The sequence below is a fragment of the Myotis yumanensis genome, unplaced genomic scaffold, assembly GCF_028538775.1.
Source record: "Myotis yumanensis isolate MYYU_CA2020_CCGP unplaced genomic scaffold, mMyoYum1.0.hap1 SCAF_2, whole genome shotgun sequence".
In the NCBI taxonomy this organism is placed as follows: Eukaryota; Metazoa; Chordata; class Mammalia; order Chiroptera; family Vespertilionidae; genus Myotis; species Myotis yumanensis.
In genome coordinates, this window is record NW_027223753.1 from 70535361 (window position 1) to 70555919 (window position 20559).

Sequence of the window (20559 nt, forward strand, 5' to 3'; positions counted from 1 at the left end):
GGAAAAAGCAAAATTAAAATATTACTTATTTTTAAATGCAGTTAATAATAATTACTAAGCTAATTGCTAATTATTGACATTTTATATTTAACAAGAGTGATAAAAAATTTTTCATCATATTTTTACTACTGCATAGAATATTTGACCTTGTAATGTCATAGTGGATTTGAAAAGGCTGAGGAAGGTATTCATGTAAAGGCCATTGGTGGTTTAAAATAATGTTTAGTTGAAAGGATAAGGTTTAGCTTCATGTTCACTGTAAAATTCTGTTGTGAAGAGTAAGCCTTCATAAAGAACATGTACCCGACGATCTTGAAAATCTAAGTGATGACATCATTGATCTAGCTTAGGAATAAGTAGATTCGGAAAGGAATAATGACTGGTTGCTATGACAATGTGGCTCTCACCAGCTGCTGATTTGTTGCTTGAACGCAGGGTTTTACGTGCAAGATCCAGGCTGTGCGTGATAAGCTGTGGATCTTCCTGGTTCAGTCTTTCTATGCTGTTCGTCACACAGAAAGCTGGAAGCTGATGAGCACAGATGATCAACAGAAAATCCAAGCAGGTATATTAACCCTGAGATTTTTTATTCTTCATATTATAATCTTTGTGACAAAGGATATTTTGAGGGGATTCTAATAAGTGATAGAATTAATGTTTGTTTGTTTGTGTTCAATAATAGCTTGCTGATTAAAACTAGTGATAGTATGTTTAGGCAGTTTTAATAAATCATACTCTCATGCTATTCTTAGAAAATGAAACTCATTTCATATATATATGTGTGTATGTTTTATGTGTATGTGAATATATAAATTTTTTATCTTACTTTATATTAACAACAATGTTCCAGCCAAATTTGCTTAAAAGCATTCTTGTTTTACTTAAAGAGACTGACTAGAAGTGTAGGAAAATGTAAGCCATATAGAACAGATTATCAAACATCACACTTTCTCTTCCTTTTTAAATATATTTTCATAAGCTTTTCCATCTTTTGCATAAGATACCCTTTCCTGTCGTTTTTGCCTAGATTAGATGGGTTAATTTCACAATTGATTGGTTCAGTGATATGGTGTGTGCTATTGCGGAGTGTCCCTCAGGAGCCACACAGTGGTCTCTGACATTGAATAGATAACATTTGAAACATTAGTATTAAACAAAAGATGTATATAGCTCAGAATGTGTGTTTCAAAAATATTAAAATAAAATTTTGAGGGTATGGAACTAAAAATGGCTTCATGACTATTTTTGGGTTAAAGCAGGTGCCTTAGAAAATATATTGGCAGATTCAGCAAGTGTACTTTGAAACATTTTAAGGTAAGAAAGACTAGATACTGTATTTTATGAGGAAAACATTTTTTATTATAAAACATGGAAGCCATATGTGATATAATATATTCTTGATAGTACCTAAATATGTTAAATTCTTTAATGGTTTAATCAGAATGTGATTTGCTCTGTCTTGTGTTATGAGCATAATATAATAGTGTAGCTAGATGTGATCTTGGGAACAGTTTTCAAAGAAATTCAACAACAACAAAACAAGCAAAATCATGGAACAAAAATCACAAGGTCTTCAGAAATTAGAAATTTATTCCTTGTTACTCTTTCTATACTGATTTTTAAATGACAATTTAATCTTTACTATGAAATCTGTATAATGTGAAGAAATAAGATCAGCATTCCCAGAGTAGGTGTCATTCAACTCTCTTCTGATTGGCAGTTAACTTTATTTTTCTCCAATTTAGAGGATTTCATACTTAAGTTGAGCCTCAATGTTCTTTATTGTAATTCTGTTAATTAAAATTACATGTAAATACATATATATGTATATACATACATACACACATATCTAAAACAAAATATTATTGGTAATCCAACTAATTGTCAAAAAAACTTTTCAGTCGATTGCATTACAGTGTAAAAATGATGTTTTTTAAAATCTTAAATGTGCTGAATTATAATTATTCCTGACTTCTGGATAATTATTGTATTGTGAAACTCCAGAGAAAGGGGTGATTCTAGGTTGTCTTTCTTATAACATTTCTTTATTCTAGTTTGGGTTACTGACCTTTGGAAGAAATTATATAGAAATTTCTTTCTGTGTATTATTGTGCTAAGTAATTTGCTAACTATAAATCAGCTCTGATAATGCCATTTCTATGACCCTGCTTTGTCTTATAGCACAGATCCTATAGAATAGAGATAGCAGAAGATGCATGATAGAGTTACAGATAATTTGATGAATTTTCATCAGTTGTTTTAACAAAAAGAAAATAAATTTTGGAAAGTATATGTATTTCTTCAAAATATATTTTAGAGCCCCATAAGCTTCAAAAGGGAAAAATGCATTAGGTAAACTGTATGTGTAGCTCTTGTACCATTAATTCCTAGATACTTTCCTGATGTCATTCAAATTCTTATTTGAAGAACATAAACATGACTTCTCCAGTATCCCCATATAAACCTAATTAATAAAATGATTATTTTTGTGATTCTAAAAAGAACATGAGTTTGAGGATTTTTTTTGTTTCATTTCAATAGAACCTTATCTTTTTCTCTTTCCTCTTTCCTCATGATATACGGGCAAAACAAGAAAATATTTGTAGTTAATTTCAATAGTATTTTTGTAATTTTTAGGATAAACATTTCTCATATTTAATAGTTCATAAAATACCACATTTGCCACAATCTGTAATTTTTTGAAATTTGGAATACTAAATGAAGCCAGTTATCTTAAAAATTTTACAGCTTAAAATAATTTTGGTTGCCCTAACTGGTTTGGCTCAGTGGATAGAGCGTCAGCCTGCGGACTGAAGGGTCCCAGGTTCGATTCCAGTCAAGGGCATGTACCTTGGTTGTGGGCACATCCCCAGTAAGGGGCGTGCAAGGAGGCAGCTAATCGATGTTTCTCTCTCATCGATATTTCTAACTCTCTATCCCTTTCCCTTCCTCTCTGTAAAAAATCAATAAAATATATTTTTAAAAAAATAATTTTGGTTTTTATAAAAATGTATGAATCTTCTCTGTGAGATTTTGTATTATTTATTAATTTTAATAACAAAATTCATAGGGAACAAAAAACCAGATTCAAAATGTGATTTTAAAAATTTAGTATAATAGGGAATTGTCTTTGTGTACTAGGTTGGTTTCAGCTATTTTAAAATTATTTTCTATCAAGACAAACCCTTTTTCTGCTAATATACTATTTTCCCTCTGATTTTATGTTAATAATAGTGCCTACTATAAAAATAAATTGATGTTTCTTTTTACAGCTGCATTTGACAAAGGTGATGATCGAAGACTTGGTAAAAAGCCTATATTCAGTAGCTCTCAGGTAAACTTTAAAAATTTTATAGGTCCAAATGAGAAAAGATACCCAATAATTTAAATTTTATTATTTTATTTCAAAATAATTTTTAAAAATATATTCTTTAATTAAAGCTATTCCTTAATGGAAATAATTTTGGGTCATTTTTAATCAAGTGAACATTTCATAAATTTTTTAATGATGTGAATTTTTATATCCAGCTGGCATAGAAAGTGTAATATTGTCTACCTTTTTTATTTCCTTGAAAACCTTTTTGGCAGCTAACATATTGGAGCTATTCCAGTAGATCAGAAATTGTCTAGAATTCTAGACCTAATTCATGTCTGTTTTTATAATTAACCTATTTCTTACAAAAGGAAATTTTGGTTGTCCTAGTTTTTTCTATACTAAGATTTTAATTCATGTAATAAATATGTGGTGTGAAAAAGGCAGTTAGTACCAAAAAGTTACTTAGTATACTCTAAAAATTACTTAGAATACTTATATGAGGTATCTAAAGTAGTCAAAATCTTAGAAACAGGAAGTAGAATGGTGGTTATTAGGGCCTGGGGGGACATAGAGTTTTAGTTTTGTAAGATGAAAAATTTCTATGGATCTTTTGCACAACAAGGAGCATATAGTTAACATGATTGTATTGCCTACTTAAAAATGGTTAAGATAGTAAATTTTATGTTGTTTGTTTTTTACCACACACATAAATTACTTGGTGTATTCATTATAACATGAAATACTTTTTTCTTCTCCAAAAATGTTACTAGTATTAGCAATGGTTAGAGGCCCAAGCTAGCTAACTTACACATGGTTACTCAATAATATATTTGAAGTACGAAATTATACTAACCTAGTATTATGCATTACAGTGACAGGGAGACATACATCGAGATTTCTAGTTTTGAATGCAAAGAGCATACTGCCTTTGCAGAGTGGGATAGGGAGTCTTTTCTTCCTCATCAGCCAGTAGATAAGAACTTATACAACTCTAAGCCACAACTGAGAGCTCTCCTGGCTTGAGGCAGAGGTCAAATTCCAAATGTCTTCTGTAAAAAACTGGGACACTGGAGTTTTTTGCCAGTAAACTTTCTAGGATTATTTCCCAAAGTGTGTTCCACAGAATACCAGCTCCCTCATGTTCTACCTACCAACATGTATCATCAACTAAGTTTGAGAATTGCTGCACAGCATAGCTCCTCTTAGAGACCAGTGATGCATACTAGCACGCAAAAGCTCTGAGATACACTATAATAAAGAACACTGTTGAATTCAGTTTTATCCAAATTATCCCCAAGTTTTATAGTCATAGAACACCACTAGACTCCCCTTCAGTCCTTTGTATAGTTACTAGAGGTCCGATGCATGAAATTCGTGCACGGGTGCGGGGGGGGGGGGGGGGGGGGAGATACCCTCAGCCTAGCCTGCACCCTCTCCAATCTGGGATCCCTCTCACAATCCGGGACCGCTGGCTCCTAACTGCTCACCTGCCTGCCTGTCTGATCACCCCTGACTGCCCGCCCTGCTATCCTGATGACCCCTAACTGCCTCTGCCTGCCGGCCTGATCACCCCTAACTGCCCCCCTGGCCTGGTTGCCCCTTACTGCCCCCCTCTGCCAGCCTGGTTGCCCCCAACAGTCCCCCCTCCCAGCCTGGTTGCCCCCAACTGTCCCCCCTGCCGGCCTGGTTGCCCCACACAGCCTGCTGTTCAGTCGGTTGGTTGTCCCTCACTAACCACCCCCTGCCGGTCTGGTCGCCCCAGGCAGCCTGTTGGTCATTGCTGTTACTGTGATGGCATCCTGGGCAATTTGCATATTCCTCTATTATTAGACAGATACTGAACATACTCAAGGAAATGCACTTTAGGACATTTTTTTCTGTGTACCCTGTTACCCCAGTGGATTTTTTAAGGTCCTAAGAATTAGCCTATCTGCCTTCCTTTCCCCTTTCCTATTAACTGTTATCAACCAGGCTTTTCCTCCTTCCTTGCCCTACAGCAAAATTGAACAGAGTCTGATTGTTCTTCCTTATCCCTCTGATTTTCAGGTTGAACAAGGGTTTATACTCTTAACCACAAAGGAAAAAACAGATTAATATGTTTCCCTCAGAAAGGCAGTGATATTCCAAAATGGGTGCTGGACATAGAGAGTTTAAATCTTGACTTCACATTTACTATCTGTGTCATTTCTGAGTCCTAGTATGCTTATCTATAAAATGGGTTAATAAAACCTAGCAGGATTATTATGAAAATTAAGTCAAATAATTTATGTGCAGTTATCTGGTGTGTAGTAAGTGCTCAATAAGTGTGGAATGAATAAATGTGTCTTCCACATTTATAGACAGAAAAGTTTAAGAAGACTGCTAGTATCAAAATACTTAAGGGTAAACATATGATATCTGGGGTTGCTTCAAAATAAAACAGGGGTGCCCGACTGGCATGGCTCAGAACCAGGAGGTCACAATTCAATTCCCTATCAGCACACATGCCTGGGTTGCAGGCTTGGTCCCCAGTGTGGGGTGTGCAGAAGGCAGCCAGCCGATCAATGATTCTCTCTCATTGATGTTTCTCTCTCTCTCTCTCCTTCTCCCTTCCTCTCTGAAATAAATAAAAATATTAAAAAATAATAATAAGACAGGGGTAGTTATATATTAAACAAAATTGGCCCAGAGTTGATGATTGTTTAGGCTGGTTAATAGGTTCATGGGGATTCATGATACTGTTCTGTCTTCTTTTGATTGTTTAAATTTTTCTATATTAAAAAGTTAAAACAAGAAGGAATAGCACTAGAACCAAAAGCGTTGCCTAAGAGGATTGCTTTGTAGGGTTACCCACTTTTTCTTTATTTTTGTCAGTAGCTCATGGTGACCATTCCAACTTGGCCATTTGTATATGGGTAATATATGTAAACTTTGCAGATGTAAGTCAGAGACTGCCTAGAAATGTGTATAAATTGAAACCCCAGCATGATGTACTGTGTTAATGTGAAATTTTTGAAAGGAGTGTAGTTACCCCATATACTATATAGATTCAGTGACAGAATAAATTAAGTAGGATCAGTTTTAGGGGTGGGAAGAGGTCTACCTAGTTTTAGGTATTAACCCTTTTCGGTCCAACGTGGAGGCTGACTCGACAGACCAGGCGCTAGGAGCAGGTCCAACGTCGAGGCTGAGATACCACAAACCAGTTCAACATTCAATCCCGTCAATTAATTTGGACAAGACTGTTTGAATTCCAAAAATAAAATTGGACCGTAAAGAGTTAAAAATAAAGAATAAAATAAAGAAATCTTTTTAAAAATAAAGAATCCTGGCTGGGCAGCTCAGTTGGTTAGAATGTCATCCTGATATGCCAAGGTTGCGGATTTGATCCCCGGTCAGGGCACATACAAGAATCAACCAATGTATGCAAAAATAAGTGGAACAACAAATCGATGTGGTTTCCTCTTGCGCTCTCTCCCCCGCCTTTCCTATCTCTTTTAAAATCAATTTAAAAAAATAAATATTTTTTGAGCTAAGATTTGATCAAGAAAACAAAAAGTGAGAGCTAAGCCTATTTGAACTTTATAAATATTACACACTACACTGAATTGGACCAGTCTCCACCCTCTGATCACACATAGTTTGAGGCCTAGAGATGTTAATGATCTTTTAAATATCCTAAGTCAAAGGCAAAGATAGGACAAGAACTAATGATTCTCTTATTATCATATCTTGCTTTTTCCTAAACTTAGCCAGGTTATTATTTATTTACTAGAGGCCCAGTGCATGGATTTGTGCACGGGGGTGGGGGTGGGCCTCTCAGCCTGGCCTGCCCCCTCTTGCAATTTGGGATCCCTCAGGGATGTCTGACTGCCAGTTTAGGCCTGATCCTGGGGCCTAAACTGGCAGTCAGACATCCCCCAGTGATGTAGCAGTGCACCAAGCGGCAGCCAGGGAGGAGCCCGAGCTAGGGCCAGGCGCCGCACCACTGGCACTCATCCCAGCCCGCTGTGCCTGCTCCCACCACTAAGTAGCGCTGCCATGGGGTCAGGAGAGGCTCCCGATGCCGTGGCAGGTGCACTTCTCAGCCGTGAGCCCTGCGGGTGCACACTGGTCAGTGCGTGTCATAGTGACTGGTTGACTAGTAGTCCCGGTTGTTCCATCATAATAGTCGCTTCGGCTTTTATATATATATAGATGTATAAACATAGATGTTAATTTTATCTTAGACAAAATTTTAATGTAGTTGGAAGCTTTCTATATTTAGAAATAATTAGACTTTGAACTTTACAATAGATGCTCAGGTTTAACAACATTCACCATATTTTTTTTTGTGTATTTAGTATGTGGTGGGCACAGTGCTAAGGGATACAAAGATGAAGATAACACAGGCTCTGCCTTATACCTCTACAATATCATATAGCTTTCCAAAGCAAGGGAAAAGCATTCAAATTTTTTAAAAAGGCAAAATAATTTTAAATTTTCTACCAATTAAAATTTTTTTTTATTTTCTTCCATATCAAGATTAGTTCTAAACAAAATGATGAAATAGGTACATTTGTCTTCAGTTCCTTTCTATTTTCCCTTTTTCCCTCTTTTACCTGTTCTTAGGATCCTTTTTCCTCCACTTTCTCCAGACGACCAAAACTGTATTACTATTTTTTTTCTGCATTACTACCTTGTTCCCTTTTTTGTTGTTGTTAATCCTCATCCAAGGATATTTTTTGCATTGATTTTTTTTTAGAGAGTGGAAGGGGGTGCAGGAGAGAGAGAAATATCAATGTGAGAGAAACACATCATTTGGTTTCCTACTGCTTGCCCCCTGATCAGGGCCAAGGATCAAACCTGTAACCGAGGTATATGCCCTTGAGTAGGAATCAAACCCGAAACCCTTTGGTTTGGGGGCTGGTGCTCTAACCATTGAACCAGGCTGGCCAGAGCAGTATCTTGTTTCTTTTAAAAAACCAAATTTTTCAGATATGATGTTGTTTCTCATGAGTGCTTTTTTTCTTTTTCTTTAAGTGAGGACTCTAAGAAGTAAACAATTCTTACCACAGAGGATAAAATTTCTGGCATTTGGCCCTTTCTGGTGTGCTCAGTGGTTAGAGCATTGGCCCTCACACAGAAGGGTCTTGGGTTTGATTCTCTATCAAGGGCATGTACCTGGGTTGCAGGTTTGATCCCCGCCCTGGTTAGGGCACGTGCGGGAGGCAGATAATCGATGTGTCTCTTTCACATCTCTCTCTCTGTCTCTCTCTCTCTCTCTCTCTCTCTCTCTCTCTCTCCTCTCTCTCTCTCCCTCTTTCCCTCCCTCCCTTCTCCCCACTTTCCACTTTCTCTAAAAAATCAATGGAAAAAATATCCTTGAATGAGGATTAACAAAATAATGATTTAAAAATTTTCTGGTATTTTTTGGTGAAAAGCTTGATAATGTCTCTCAAATTATACCATATAAATGACCACCTACATAAAGCAGTAAATCATGAGGTCAAATCCTAGTTCCATCCCTTATCAACATATGATCATGGGTAAATCACATACTTGCTTTAATCCCCAGTTTCTTGCCTAAGAAATAGAGATAGCAACAGGAAATATCTCATAGTATTGTTTTAAAATGAAGTGAGATGATGTATGAAAAGGGTTTTAACACAGAACCTGAGAGTGGACCTTCAAAGATATTGGAGGTTGTCATTCTCTCAAGCCATCCTGACACTGTCAGGTATTAATTCTGTATCATAACTTCATAAAGTTAAGTAATATGCCTTTTAAAGTAGTATAGGTTTTAAATATTTTGTGCTGTATTTTAGATTTGATTAAGGTAATATGATCAAAAAAACATTGTAAGTATTGCTCAAAGTCACCAAAGATAATTCAAGTTTGACTGAAACTAAATTATGAACTTTGCTGGGGCGGGGGTTTCTTTGGAAACTGGCTTACTTAAAAGTTAAGTATATGTCAAAGACTCCAGTCAAGTTACAAGGTATTTTTTTCTTCTTTGTAGCAAAGGAGACAAGTTTCTGACTCTGGTGTTATAAAAAATAAATCTTTGAGAGAAAATAATAAGAAAGAGTGCTGGAGGTGCCCCTCTGCTAACCAAAAGATGAAATCTGATGGATTAGGAGCATCTGGACATTCATCAAGTACTAATAGAAATACTATAAATACAACTTCGAAGCATGATGACTTAAAGGAAAAGGATAGTATAAAAATAGCACCTAAGATTATAAAAGAATTAAAATCTGGGGGGAAAACTGTTTCTGGAAAGCCCAAAGCTATAATAAAACCCAAAACAGAAAACAACGATAATGCAAAGTCAGCGAACATGTCACCTAGACAAGTTGTGGAAAGATCAGCAACAGCAGCAACGAATGGACACAAAAATGCACTAAATGGAAAAAGAGTGAGAAATGAAGAAGGACAAATGACAGGTGCCAGACCCAAGGTACTCACTGGAAACTCAAATGGGCAAGCCAGAGCAAAGCCTTTGAAGAAAGGCACAGGGAAAGATTCTCCATGCCTTGGCATCGCAGGACCCTCCAGCAGATCTACAAATTCAAGTGTGGAATTATTGGTTTCCACTGACTGTCTGGATGAACCAGAAGTGAATGGATCAATAGGAGAAGAGAAGCCATCTGGTCATGAACTGTCCTTTTCTGAATCTCCAGGACAAACAGAGAAAAACTTTGTAGAAAGTATCAAAACTTCCACTGTAGGTGGGTTTTAGCACACTTTTTTAAAAGCTCCTGACAGTTAAAGTTCCTAGAAAAAAATGACCTGTTTGGACTTTTATTTAGTTCACATGCAAAAAAGTATTTATTTACATGTATTCATGCAAACAGAAAACCCAGTTCTTCCCTCATTGACAATTAATTTTTAGTGCCTGACCAGTGACTTTGTAAATAACTGTTACATGTTTAGTGTTCCATCTCATCACTCACTTTTTCTTAATTTACAGCAGTAAAATCTCGACCTGTTTCAAAAGTTACCAATGGAACTTCCAATAAAAAAAGCATTCATGAACAAGAAACTAATATAAATAATAGGTAAGTCTTCATTCATTATTTTACCTATCCATTAGTTTTCTCTGAAAGTTACTAACTTCTAGCTAAATATTTTAAGTATCTTTTCTTTTTTGTTAGAAAATGTAACATATTTACACAATGATATTTTAAAACTTTTCTTATTTACTAAAAGAAGTTAGTATAGTTATGTAAAATGATGATTGGTGCAAATAATTTACACTTGTCCCACTTGATTATGCATTGTTTTATCATACTTGATCTACAGTTTTATAAACTTAAAGACATAGGCACATATGTGTGTTTTTTATTTTCAGAAAAGAGATATTTTTTATTTCTTTGAGAAAAAAATGTATTTTATGTATAGGCCTTTTAAAGCTCATGTTTTGGAATGAAATACTCAATGAAAATCATTTTTCTTAGAGTGCTAAAGAAGGTCGCTAGCAAAGGATATAGTGATCCAGTACCTCAGGCAACTTTAAAGAAAAGAGGAAATGACAATGGATGTGCAGCAGCTCAACAGAGGACAAAGAATGCCCCGTCTAATTTTGCTAAAACTCAAGGTAAAGCTGACAAGGTCCTGGTGTTCCTTCCTTGTTTAAGTGGAAAAGGCTGAACTCCGATTTGGAACTTGAGCAGCCATCTATATATATATACTAGAGGCCCAATGCATGAAATTCGTGCAAGAGTAGGCCTTCCTTCCCCCAGCTGCCGGCACCGGCTTTCCTCTGGCACCTGGGACCCGGGCTTCCCTCCAGCTTCCCTCTGGCACCCGGGACCCGGGCTTCCCTCGCAGCCCCGGCTTTGTCTGGAAGGCCATCCAGAAGGACGTCTGGTCTAATTAGCATATTACACTTTTATTATTATAGATAAGCCTAAGCGACCCTCTGACTGTTCAACCATCCAAGCGGTAGCTATGTTGCGCACTGACCACCAGGGGGTAGACGCTCAACGCAGGACCTGCTGAGCTGTGGTGACTTGGCAGCTGCGGTTCTCAGGTGACACATCCGGAACCAGAGAGGAAGGAGCCCGATTCTGGGGTGTGTCACCCGAGAACTGTCCTCTCTCAATCCAGGACCCCTCAGGGGATGTCGGAGAGCGGTTTGGGCCCAATCCCCACAGGCCAGGCCGAGGGACCCCACCTGCTGGAGGGACCCCATTCACTCTGCAGATGCCCTTCGAGCCCCAGTGCCACCCCAGGTGCGACCAGCCATGTGGCCAGCCGGGGAGGGACCACGGGAGGTTGGCTCCAGGGCATGTCCGGCCCGTCTGGCCCATGCACAAATCCGTGCACTGGGCCTCTAGTTATAAATAAGCTGTAACATGGTTTCACTCATTTTACATTCGTTTCATGCTGTAGAAATGAGATTTTATACTTTTATTTTTCAGACAACTATTTTGGTATTCTGAGATGTTGGTTTGGTTTTTATTGTTATTTTGTGAGAGAAATAATTAAGGGAGTCACTACTTTATCTGCATTTCTAGTCCTTTTATATGTTATATCCATGTTTCTTCAAAGTTTGATTGATAACTAGGAATTCCATCTGCAAAACCAGTAATAAAGAGTTCTTTAAAAGGTAATGGCACAGTCTAGAGAGCTGCAATACATAGGAGGAAGAATTTTTCCTCTGGAATCTGTGTTGTACCTGTTGTTTTTCCATGTTCTAAGAAAGAAAAGCATGCTGATCAAAATGCATAATTTGCTAATGTAATAACTGATTTAAAAAATTAATTTGCTTTATGCATTAGGAGCAGTTTGTAAAATCCTAAAAACAACTTTGAGTTAAGTAATGAATTAATACTGAAAGTAAATAAAAAATAAGGCAGAGAAAAATTATTCAGGTTTTAAAATATTTGGTAATTCTGTTTGATAGTAATCTCTAGGATTTTAACCAGTATAAACAAATAGACTCCCCAAATTAATCCTCTTAACCTCCATTACCAGTTTTAGTTTCAACTGTATATCTAAGTTGCTAACCCTAATATGCTACAATAATAATGATCTGGTTATGAGAAATAAATTAGTTTTGTTCATGTTTGGGGGAAAAATGCAGCAGTTTTAACATTTATATTTAGCTCAGTTCTCCTTTTCAGCTGTGTGGAATATAGTCATTTTTTTTTTCCTAAAAGAACATAAAAGAGAAGTCCTGTGCTATTCTTTTGATATAAGAAAATCAGAATTTTCCACCCCCATATATTTATGCAAAACCAATTCTGGCATAAGTTCAAGGCTCTTTACTTGAAGAAGAATGATCCTATTTTAATAATTTTGCTAAGATTCTGGAATAGTTCCTCTATATTTATAATAGAAAAATGTTTGTTTTATTTCATTATGCTACAAACTCCTAATCTGTAGTTGTTCATTTGATTACAGATATGTTACCATTCATTATTTTATTTCTTCTAAAGTAATTTAAAACCAAATATTGAATTTCATTTACAAATTGGAAGGTATATTATATTTTTGAATTTTCTTTTCTTAGGTTCTCAAGGAGAATCACCCAATTCGGTAAAATCTTCAGTCTCTTCAAGGCAGTCTGATGGAAGTGTAGCAAAGTTGGACCACAGTACAACAGATAAACAAATACCTAAGAGAAAAATTATCAAGCAAGGGCATACAACTTTGCCTAAGGTTAATGCAAAAATAGTGGCAATACCTAAAAACCTAACTAAGAAAGGTGAAACTTTGAATAATAAAGAATCAAAACAGAAAATTCTTCCTGGACAGGTCTTATTGAAGAGTCAGTCTTCTTCTCAAAGACCTTTAAAAAGTGAAATATCTGTTGTCCAAAAAAGTAATAATAATGGCAGTGTTACTGAACAGAAGCCTCACGAACCTCTGATGAACCTCACATCTGAAATCAGTGGTACAGAACCATTATGCACAACTGACCCACAACAGCCATTGAACAATCAAGAGAGAGAGAAATTGGTATTGAAATGCCAAAATATTTCAAATCTGGATAAAGCAATAAAACATGAATTGGAATCAAGACAGAGTGGTTCAGATAAAAGTGAAATACAGTTTTCCAATCACAAAGAAACAGATCATTACAACACATCTAAACTACATTGTCATTCTGGTGGAAGTGATCATGTGGATCCAGAATTTTATAGCACCACTGCCATAAAATCCATGACTTCAAATCCAAATGAAAACCTCTTGAACTCTAATCTAGTTTGTGATTTAGACTCAGCTAACCCACAGCAAATCCATTCAGTATTCGATAAGGAGAAGCCTGTAGGGAGAAAAGACACGAACAAAACATCAAGCATTAAATGTGTGAAAGACATTTTACCTTGTGTTCCTGAAAGGACAGATGGTACCTTACATACTATTCAAGATGACAGAAAATCTAATTTTCATGTAGAACAGACAATTCCTAGTCAGTTATCTGATGGCGCTGCTATGAATGAAGACAAATATGCTACAGCAGACTCCTCCCAGTGTTTTTTGGAACAAATATCAGGGAAAATTTCTCCTAAAGAGATGGAAACAATAGAAACTCCAGAGAGCCATGAAAATCCAGAAGCTTCATTCGCAAGTCACTGGAATTTGAGTACCGGTGTTCTGCATCAGAGAGAGAGTCCTGAATCTGACACTGGCAGTGCTACCACGTCCTCTGATGACATAAAGCCCAGGTCTGAAGACTATGATGCTGGAGGGTCTCAGGATGATGATGGGTCAAATGACAGAGGTATTTCTAAATGTGGCACCATGCTGTGCCATGATTTTCTTGGAAGAAGTAGCAGTGATACCAGTACTCCTGAAGAATTAAAAATATATGATAGTAACTTAAGAATTGAAGTAAAAATGAAAAAGCAAAGTAGTAATGATCTTTTCCAAGTGAATTCGACAAGTGATGATGAGATTCCTAGGAAAAGGCCAGAAATTTGGTCTCGATCTACAATAGCCCACCCTAGGGAAAGAGAAAATATTCTGAGAGGCAATGTCCAGTTTGCTCAGGAAGTAGACCAAGTTTCTTCCTCAGCAGATGAAACAGAAGATGAAAGATCTGAAGCTGAAAACGTTGCAGAAAATTTCTCTGTATCTAACTCAGCTCCTCAGCATTTTCAGGGGATTATTAACTTAGCTTTTGAAGATGCAACTGAAAATGAAAGTCATGCATTTTCTGCAACTAAAATTTTTAAAAGGTCAGTTTTACTTTCAGTAGATGAATGTGAAGAATTGGGGTCTGATGAAGGGGAAGTCCATACTCCCCTTCAGCCTTCTATAGATTCTCTTTCACCTTGTGAAGTTTTCAGTGGCATTTCTCATGAACATCCCAGAAGGACCTGCTATTCCAGAGACTCACAAGGAAGTGAAGGCAGTATTTTAGAAAGCAAACAAGATAAAGGCAATAATGTATATAAAAATGAAAGCTTTCTCTTGGGCTTTAGTGGCACTGATTCTTCAAGAAGAGATAAACAGAGTGCTTCAGCCACAGAAAAAAAGTATACTATCGATGTTCTGTCCAAAGGAGACAAACAACTTCTTCCAGAAAATAAAAAAGTAAACAATGGAAGCAACATAGATAATGACATTCAGCAATGTAGCAAACTCTCAGATAGTGATACAAAATCTCAAGAGAGACCATGTCATTTGGAGCTCCATCAAAGAGAACTCAGTTCTGACGTACCAAAGAACAGCTCTACAAAATTTCTGGACTCCTCTCGGAGTCAGCTTCTGCCTCAGGAAAGTCAAGTGAAAGAGAGCCATTCTACAGCTACCGAAAAAGCTAATATTGCTTTATCTGCAGGTAATGTACAGAAATAGCAATGTTAAATCCATAAGAAAATTAGTTTATAGAATTAAAAAATTGTATGTAGCCCTGAATGTTATATTTTAGTTAGATAGAATAATTATTTAAGCAACAGATTCAAATTATAAATGAAAACTTAAATTTCTTAATAGTATTAAAATGAGCTAGTTACTCTTTATTGTTCACTTAAAATCCTAGTGCAGAATCAATATCTAGTAAAAATTTTGGTGATTTATTAGAGCTAACTTACTCTTAAGAGATTTTACATGAAAGAATAAGAGAAAAACTTAGTTTGCTATTATTTAGTTATTTATGTCTAATTTAACAGGAATTCTTGACTATTAGAAATTTTATTATACATTGGATATGATTTATGGATTATGCTAGTATATATCTAAGAGGTCTGTGCAATAACTATAGTAATATGTGACTTAAAGCACTGAACTATTTTAACTACATTAATTATTACAATTTATATACATTTTACAGAGGTCAAGACTTTAAGGATCACTATAATTCTAATATAAAATTTTCAAGTAAAAAGATAAATTTCCTAAAAGAGATTATATTTAGAAGCAATGATAATATGAAAAAGCCCAGGCTTGTTTCATATGTATAGATGATTTCCCGTCTAATTGTTTTGTGTTTGTTGTCCTTATTATAGTAATTTGAACTAATAACCCACATTTAAAATATGCAGTAGTTGCTGACTGAGTAACTATTGTATATTAGAACTAAGAAAAATACTGATCCATAGTCCCTGTTGAGCAAAATCACAATAATAGGGAGCTCCTTAAAGTTGTACTTTTTTTGTTTGTCCTTGCTTGCATTCTCCTTTGCATGTGCAATATACAAATAAGGCTTTAGACAGAATGTATTTATTCTCCATTTGGAACTGACTTACCTTAAAAGTCACCATCAAATAGCCATGTCTTTTTTTTTCTTCTTTAAGTTTTTATTGTAGTGAATTAGATATATGTGCATATTCTTTGTTTATATTTAAATAATTTCTATTGTTTTCTGTATCACAAGTTTTCAAACTAAGGTATGAGAAATATTGTTAGTTACCGATTTTGATTTTGCTGCTAAACATTATCCTTGAGTTGTGTGTTTTTTTAAGATAGAAAAAGAATTGCCTCAAAAATCTTGTCAGTTTTGTATAAATGTAATTTTCCCCATTCTATGTTGTTGTTTTTTTACTATAACTGTTAAATACTGTTCTACAGAACTCTGAGGGTACCAACATGTGCAATTTTTACATTGTGTAGTATTATGAATTATTTCAGGAGACATAGATGATTGTGATACACTGGCACAAACCTACATGTATGACGATCGGCCTTCAAAAACCCTCTCTCCAATATATGAGATGGATGTAGTAGAAGCATTTGAGCAGAAAATGGAATCAGAAACACACATTACAGACACGGATTTTGAAGATGATCAACACTTTGCAAAACAAGATTGGACACTATTAAAGCAACTGCTCTCTGAACAGGATTCAAACTTAAATATTACAGATTCTGTTCCTGAAGACTTAAATTTAGCACAGTATCTAATCAATCAGACACTACTTTTAGCACGAGACAGCTCAAAACCTCAGGGTAAAGCACATGTTGACACTTTGAACAGATGGAGTGAACTAACCTCTCCACTTGATTCCTCAGCAAGCATCACCATGGCTAGTTTTTCCTCTGAAGATTGTTCACCCCAAGGGGAATGGACAATTCTGGAACTGGAAACTCAGCATTAAGAATACTAATACTTTGGAAAATTTTGAGCTATTTCACCCTTTATTTTTTGATGTTTATATTGTATCCAAATGATAATTACATTAGCCAGAGATGCACTGCCCTTAATATTGAGGGAGTCTTTCCAATTTATTGAAGTAAGCATAGTTTGTTTATTAATATGATATCACACATAGAAAACAAGTTTTTCTAAAATTTTTGAGCATGTTTTATTATTAGAAAAATTAGAAGACTATAAGGAAGCCCTTCAGTTTTCCTTTCCTAACTGGTCATTTGTTCACTTACCATTCAAGAATTTAAAATGTGAATGCACAAGTAGATTTGTTCCTTTACTTTTTGCTCTGCATATGGTAACATAGTAATTTAACAATAAAAAACATATTGTGCTTGTGTCAATTATGTAGAATTAATCTGTGAGTAACATTCAAGCTTGGGTTGGTGGGTTGATGTGGTTAAGGCTGACAGTTGAATATTAAAAAAAAAAAGTTTAAGGTATTATTCTAAGTGAAATAAGTCAGACAGAAAAAGACAAATACCATATGATTTCATTTATGATGGAATCTAAAGAACAAAATAAATGAACAAACAAAACAGACACAGACTCATAGATACAGAGAACAGACTGATGGTTGCCAGAGGGGACATGGGTTGGGGGCTGAGTAAAAAAGGTGAAGGGATTAAGAAGCACAAATTGGTAGTTACAAAATTGGACGTAAACTATAGCCTAGGGCCGTGGTCGGCAAACTGCGGCTCACGAGCCACATGCAGCTCTTTGACCGCTTGAGTGTGCCTCTTCCTAAGCCTTAGGAGTACCCTAATTAAGTTAATAACAATGTACCTACCTATATAGTTTAAGTTTAAAAAATTTGGCTCTCAAAAGAAATTTCAATCTTTATACTGTTGATATTTGGCTCTGTTGACTAATGTGTTTGCCGACCACTGGCCTAGGGAATATAGTCAATAATATTGAAATAATTATATATGGTGCCTTGAAATATTAGGGGGAGGTCACTTTGTAACGTACATGATTGTCTAACCACTATGTTGTAGCTAACATAAAATGAATGTCCAACTGCAATTGAAAAATAAAATTTTAAAGATAATTTTTTTTTAAAAGAGAAAAAAAATTCACTTTCCAACAATTCAGGTCTAGGAAATTATGAATTTCAAGTTTCAACCCCATTGTCATTAAAACAGAGAAATGGGATCCCCTTTAACTCTAAATTTTGGGGATATATCCAGAGAGAGACATCTGCCCTTGTTCAAAAGAAATGGGAAAACTCTCCGTTTTCCTGAGATAGACTCCCTTTATAGTTACTTACTCCCACCTTTCATTCTATATTAGAGACATTTTGGAACTGCACCTCAGTAAATGCCTGCACTAAATAGAAATTTGAAAATTGGTACATGAAACAGTTGAGTGTGTGTGTGCGCCTGCATGTGTGCTTGCTTTTCCCATGTGTCTATATACTCTACTTTCAAGATATTGATCGAATTGTCTTTCAGTCTGCAATTTTGCTACCAAGACAAACATAAAAATCTTTTCTACAAAGTGATACTGGGGAGTGAACGCTTGGATACCCTACTTGATATTGGTGGGCATTGCCCTTCTGATGATGAGAGTTAGTAGCCTTTCTGAAAAGCTTTGTAACTAATAATTTCTCTAAAATATGTCAGAAGGAAACATTTTGGTTTAGAATTCCTTTTCTAAATGAACAAAGTTTCAAGTGATCAACAATAGAGAGAATTTGTATATTGAAAATAAAAAATCATATGAATGCACACCAGTTGTTATATAATACAATTAGCTACTAACCTGTTATACCATAAATTTGCTCTGCCTTTTTTCTTTTTTAACTGGAAGCTCAGTAGAGGACTCTCATTCATTCAAAAAGTCAAACAGGCATTGGTTCGAGGCACTGAGTTGCAAAGATGAATAAGGTTTGATTCCTGCCCCATCCCACTCAAAAAGAGAATTTAGTTTCTACTGAAGGGAAAACGCATATTAAAAAAAAAAAGGTTAAGCCCTGGCCAATGTGGCTCAGTTGGTTGAGCATTGTCATTTGCACTGAAAGGTCACCAGTTTGATTCCCAGTTAGGGCACATGCCCAGATTACAGGTTTGGCCCCCCAATCAATCCTTTCTCTCTCTCTCTCTCCCTCTCTTCCCTTTCCTCTCTCTAAAATCAATAAAAATATTTTTTAAAAGAAAAAAGATTAAAATACAGTACTATAAGAACTTTGTATTTTAGAGCTGGATGGAAATTTAGACATTAGTCTAATCCCTTCAAATTCCAAAGGAGGACTCTGAAGCCCAGAGGAATGAAAAGGTTGCCCATGGTCCCACAGCTGACTTGTGGGCTAGAATCCAATTCAGTATTCCTTATTTCAGTTTGATAGTATTTCTACCACACAACACACTTCATTTGATTTTCATCATAAAACCTGAAAACAAATACATTTATAGATAGCCTGTAGTATAAAGAAGTAATACCAGGTATATGATTGTCAAAAACAGCACAAATACCCAAGACATTGTGTTTTCTTTTTCTCCAAATGTGAAATTGCTCTAAGTGTGCGGGCGCGCATGTACAGTGCGATTGAAACTTCATGGCCCATGCACAGAAGTCGGTATTTGGTGGAAGAGCCACACTCGGGGCCAAAGAGCCGCATGTGGCTCTCGAGCCGCAGTTTGCCGACCACTGCCTATCTTATTGTTGGCAAGATAACAGCTGTATATGGACAGAGTTGTGGGAGCCCAGAGAGAGGAGCTATGAACAGCTTGTCAGGAAGAGATTACAGAAAGCTTCTTAGAGCAAGTGATATTCAGTGACTGCTTCAGAATCTCTATAAAGAAGAGGCTTCGTGGCCGCAATCTATTTGGAAGTGTAGGCCACGCACTTGTCTTGAAGATGTGCTTGTAGGGAGAGTACTTTGCTTTTACTTAGATTGTATGTTACAGGTCAATAAAAATAGAAATGTTTTTTAAAAGATGGTTTTATACTAGTTTACCTGAGATTGTAAAAACGAATTCATTATTAAATGTATTTTGATTTGGGTTGCTTGGGGAGGATTGATGAAGATGGTGGAGAGAGTCTAAAGTTCCTTTATTCTATCTTTTGGAGCAACCAAGTAATATCTTATGCTAGCTTTCAAGGATAAATAGGAATTTGCTTGGTGATAGGGCATTCTAGCCACAACCGCACATTAAAGGTTTGGTGGCTAGGATGTGTGTTGGGTAAAGGACTAAAGAGCTGAGCTGGAGTTGGATTCTGAAAGTTATTAAATACTATGCTTAAGCAGCCAACGCCCTAGATTTGGTAGGCAATATGTACTTTTTCATTATGCACTCATTTTTAATTCTCAGTGGACAATCTGTTTCCTTTTTCTTGGGAAATAACCACCTATAACTCACAATGGCTGGTCATCAAAGTTGTTTCTTAAGTAGTTAGGTAACGTAATCACAATCACGTGTGTTTCAGAAAGATCACCATCAGCTGCAATGAAGATGGCCTGTTTTGTAGAGGCACCCAAATCTCAAAGTGCAATTACAATCATTTTGTCAACTTTAGAAATGGGAAATGGAGGAGGACTTGATAACAGAGATAGTAGATGAACTGAGATTACAGAACTGGTGAATGATTAGATCAGTGATGGCGAAACTTTTGAACTTGGTGTGTCAGCATTTTGAAAAACCCTAACTTAACCCTGGTGCTGTGTCACATATAGAAA

General features: G+C 36.0%; 1 protein-coding gene across 4 annotated transcripts in view; it reads left to right on the forward strand.

Annotated features, from left to right (window-relative positions):
• BTBD8 (BTB domain containing 8) overlaps nt 1-18579 on the forward strand; it is a 102480-nt gene extending 83901 nt beyond the window's left edge. For 3 of the 4 annotated variants that reach the window (XM_070405586.1, XM_070405587.1, XM_070405588.1), the window contains 7 exons: nt 436-565; nt 3273-3334; nt 9297-10008; nt 10251-10338; nt 10738-10877; nt 12798-15074; nt 16364-18577. In XM_070405586.1, the coding sequence (XP_070261687.1) occupies nt 436-565; nt 3273-3334; nt 9297-10008; nt 10251-10338; nt 10738-10877; nt 12798-15074; nt 16364-16830 (3876 nt within the window). In that variant the 3' untranslated portion in view covers nt 16831-18577. Of the gene's footprint in view, nt 1-435; nt 566-3272; nt 3335-9296; nt 10009-10250; nt 10339-10737; nt 10878-12797; nt 15075-16363 lie in introns of all 4 variants that reach the window. The other variant, XM_070405584.1, reaches the window with a different exon arrangement.
• The last annotated feature ends 1980 nt before the right edge of the window (nt 18580-20559 follow it).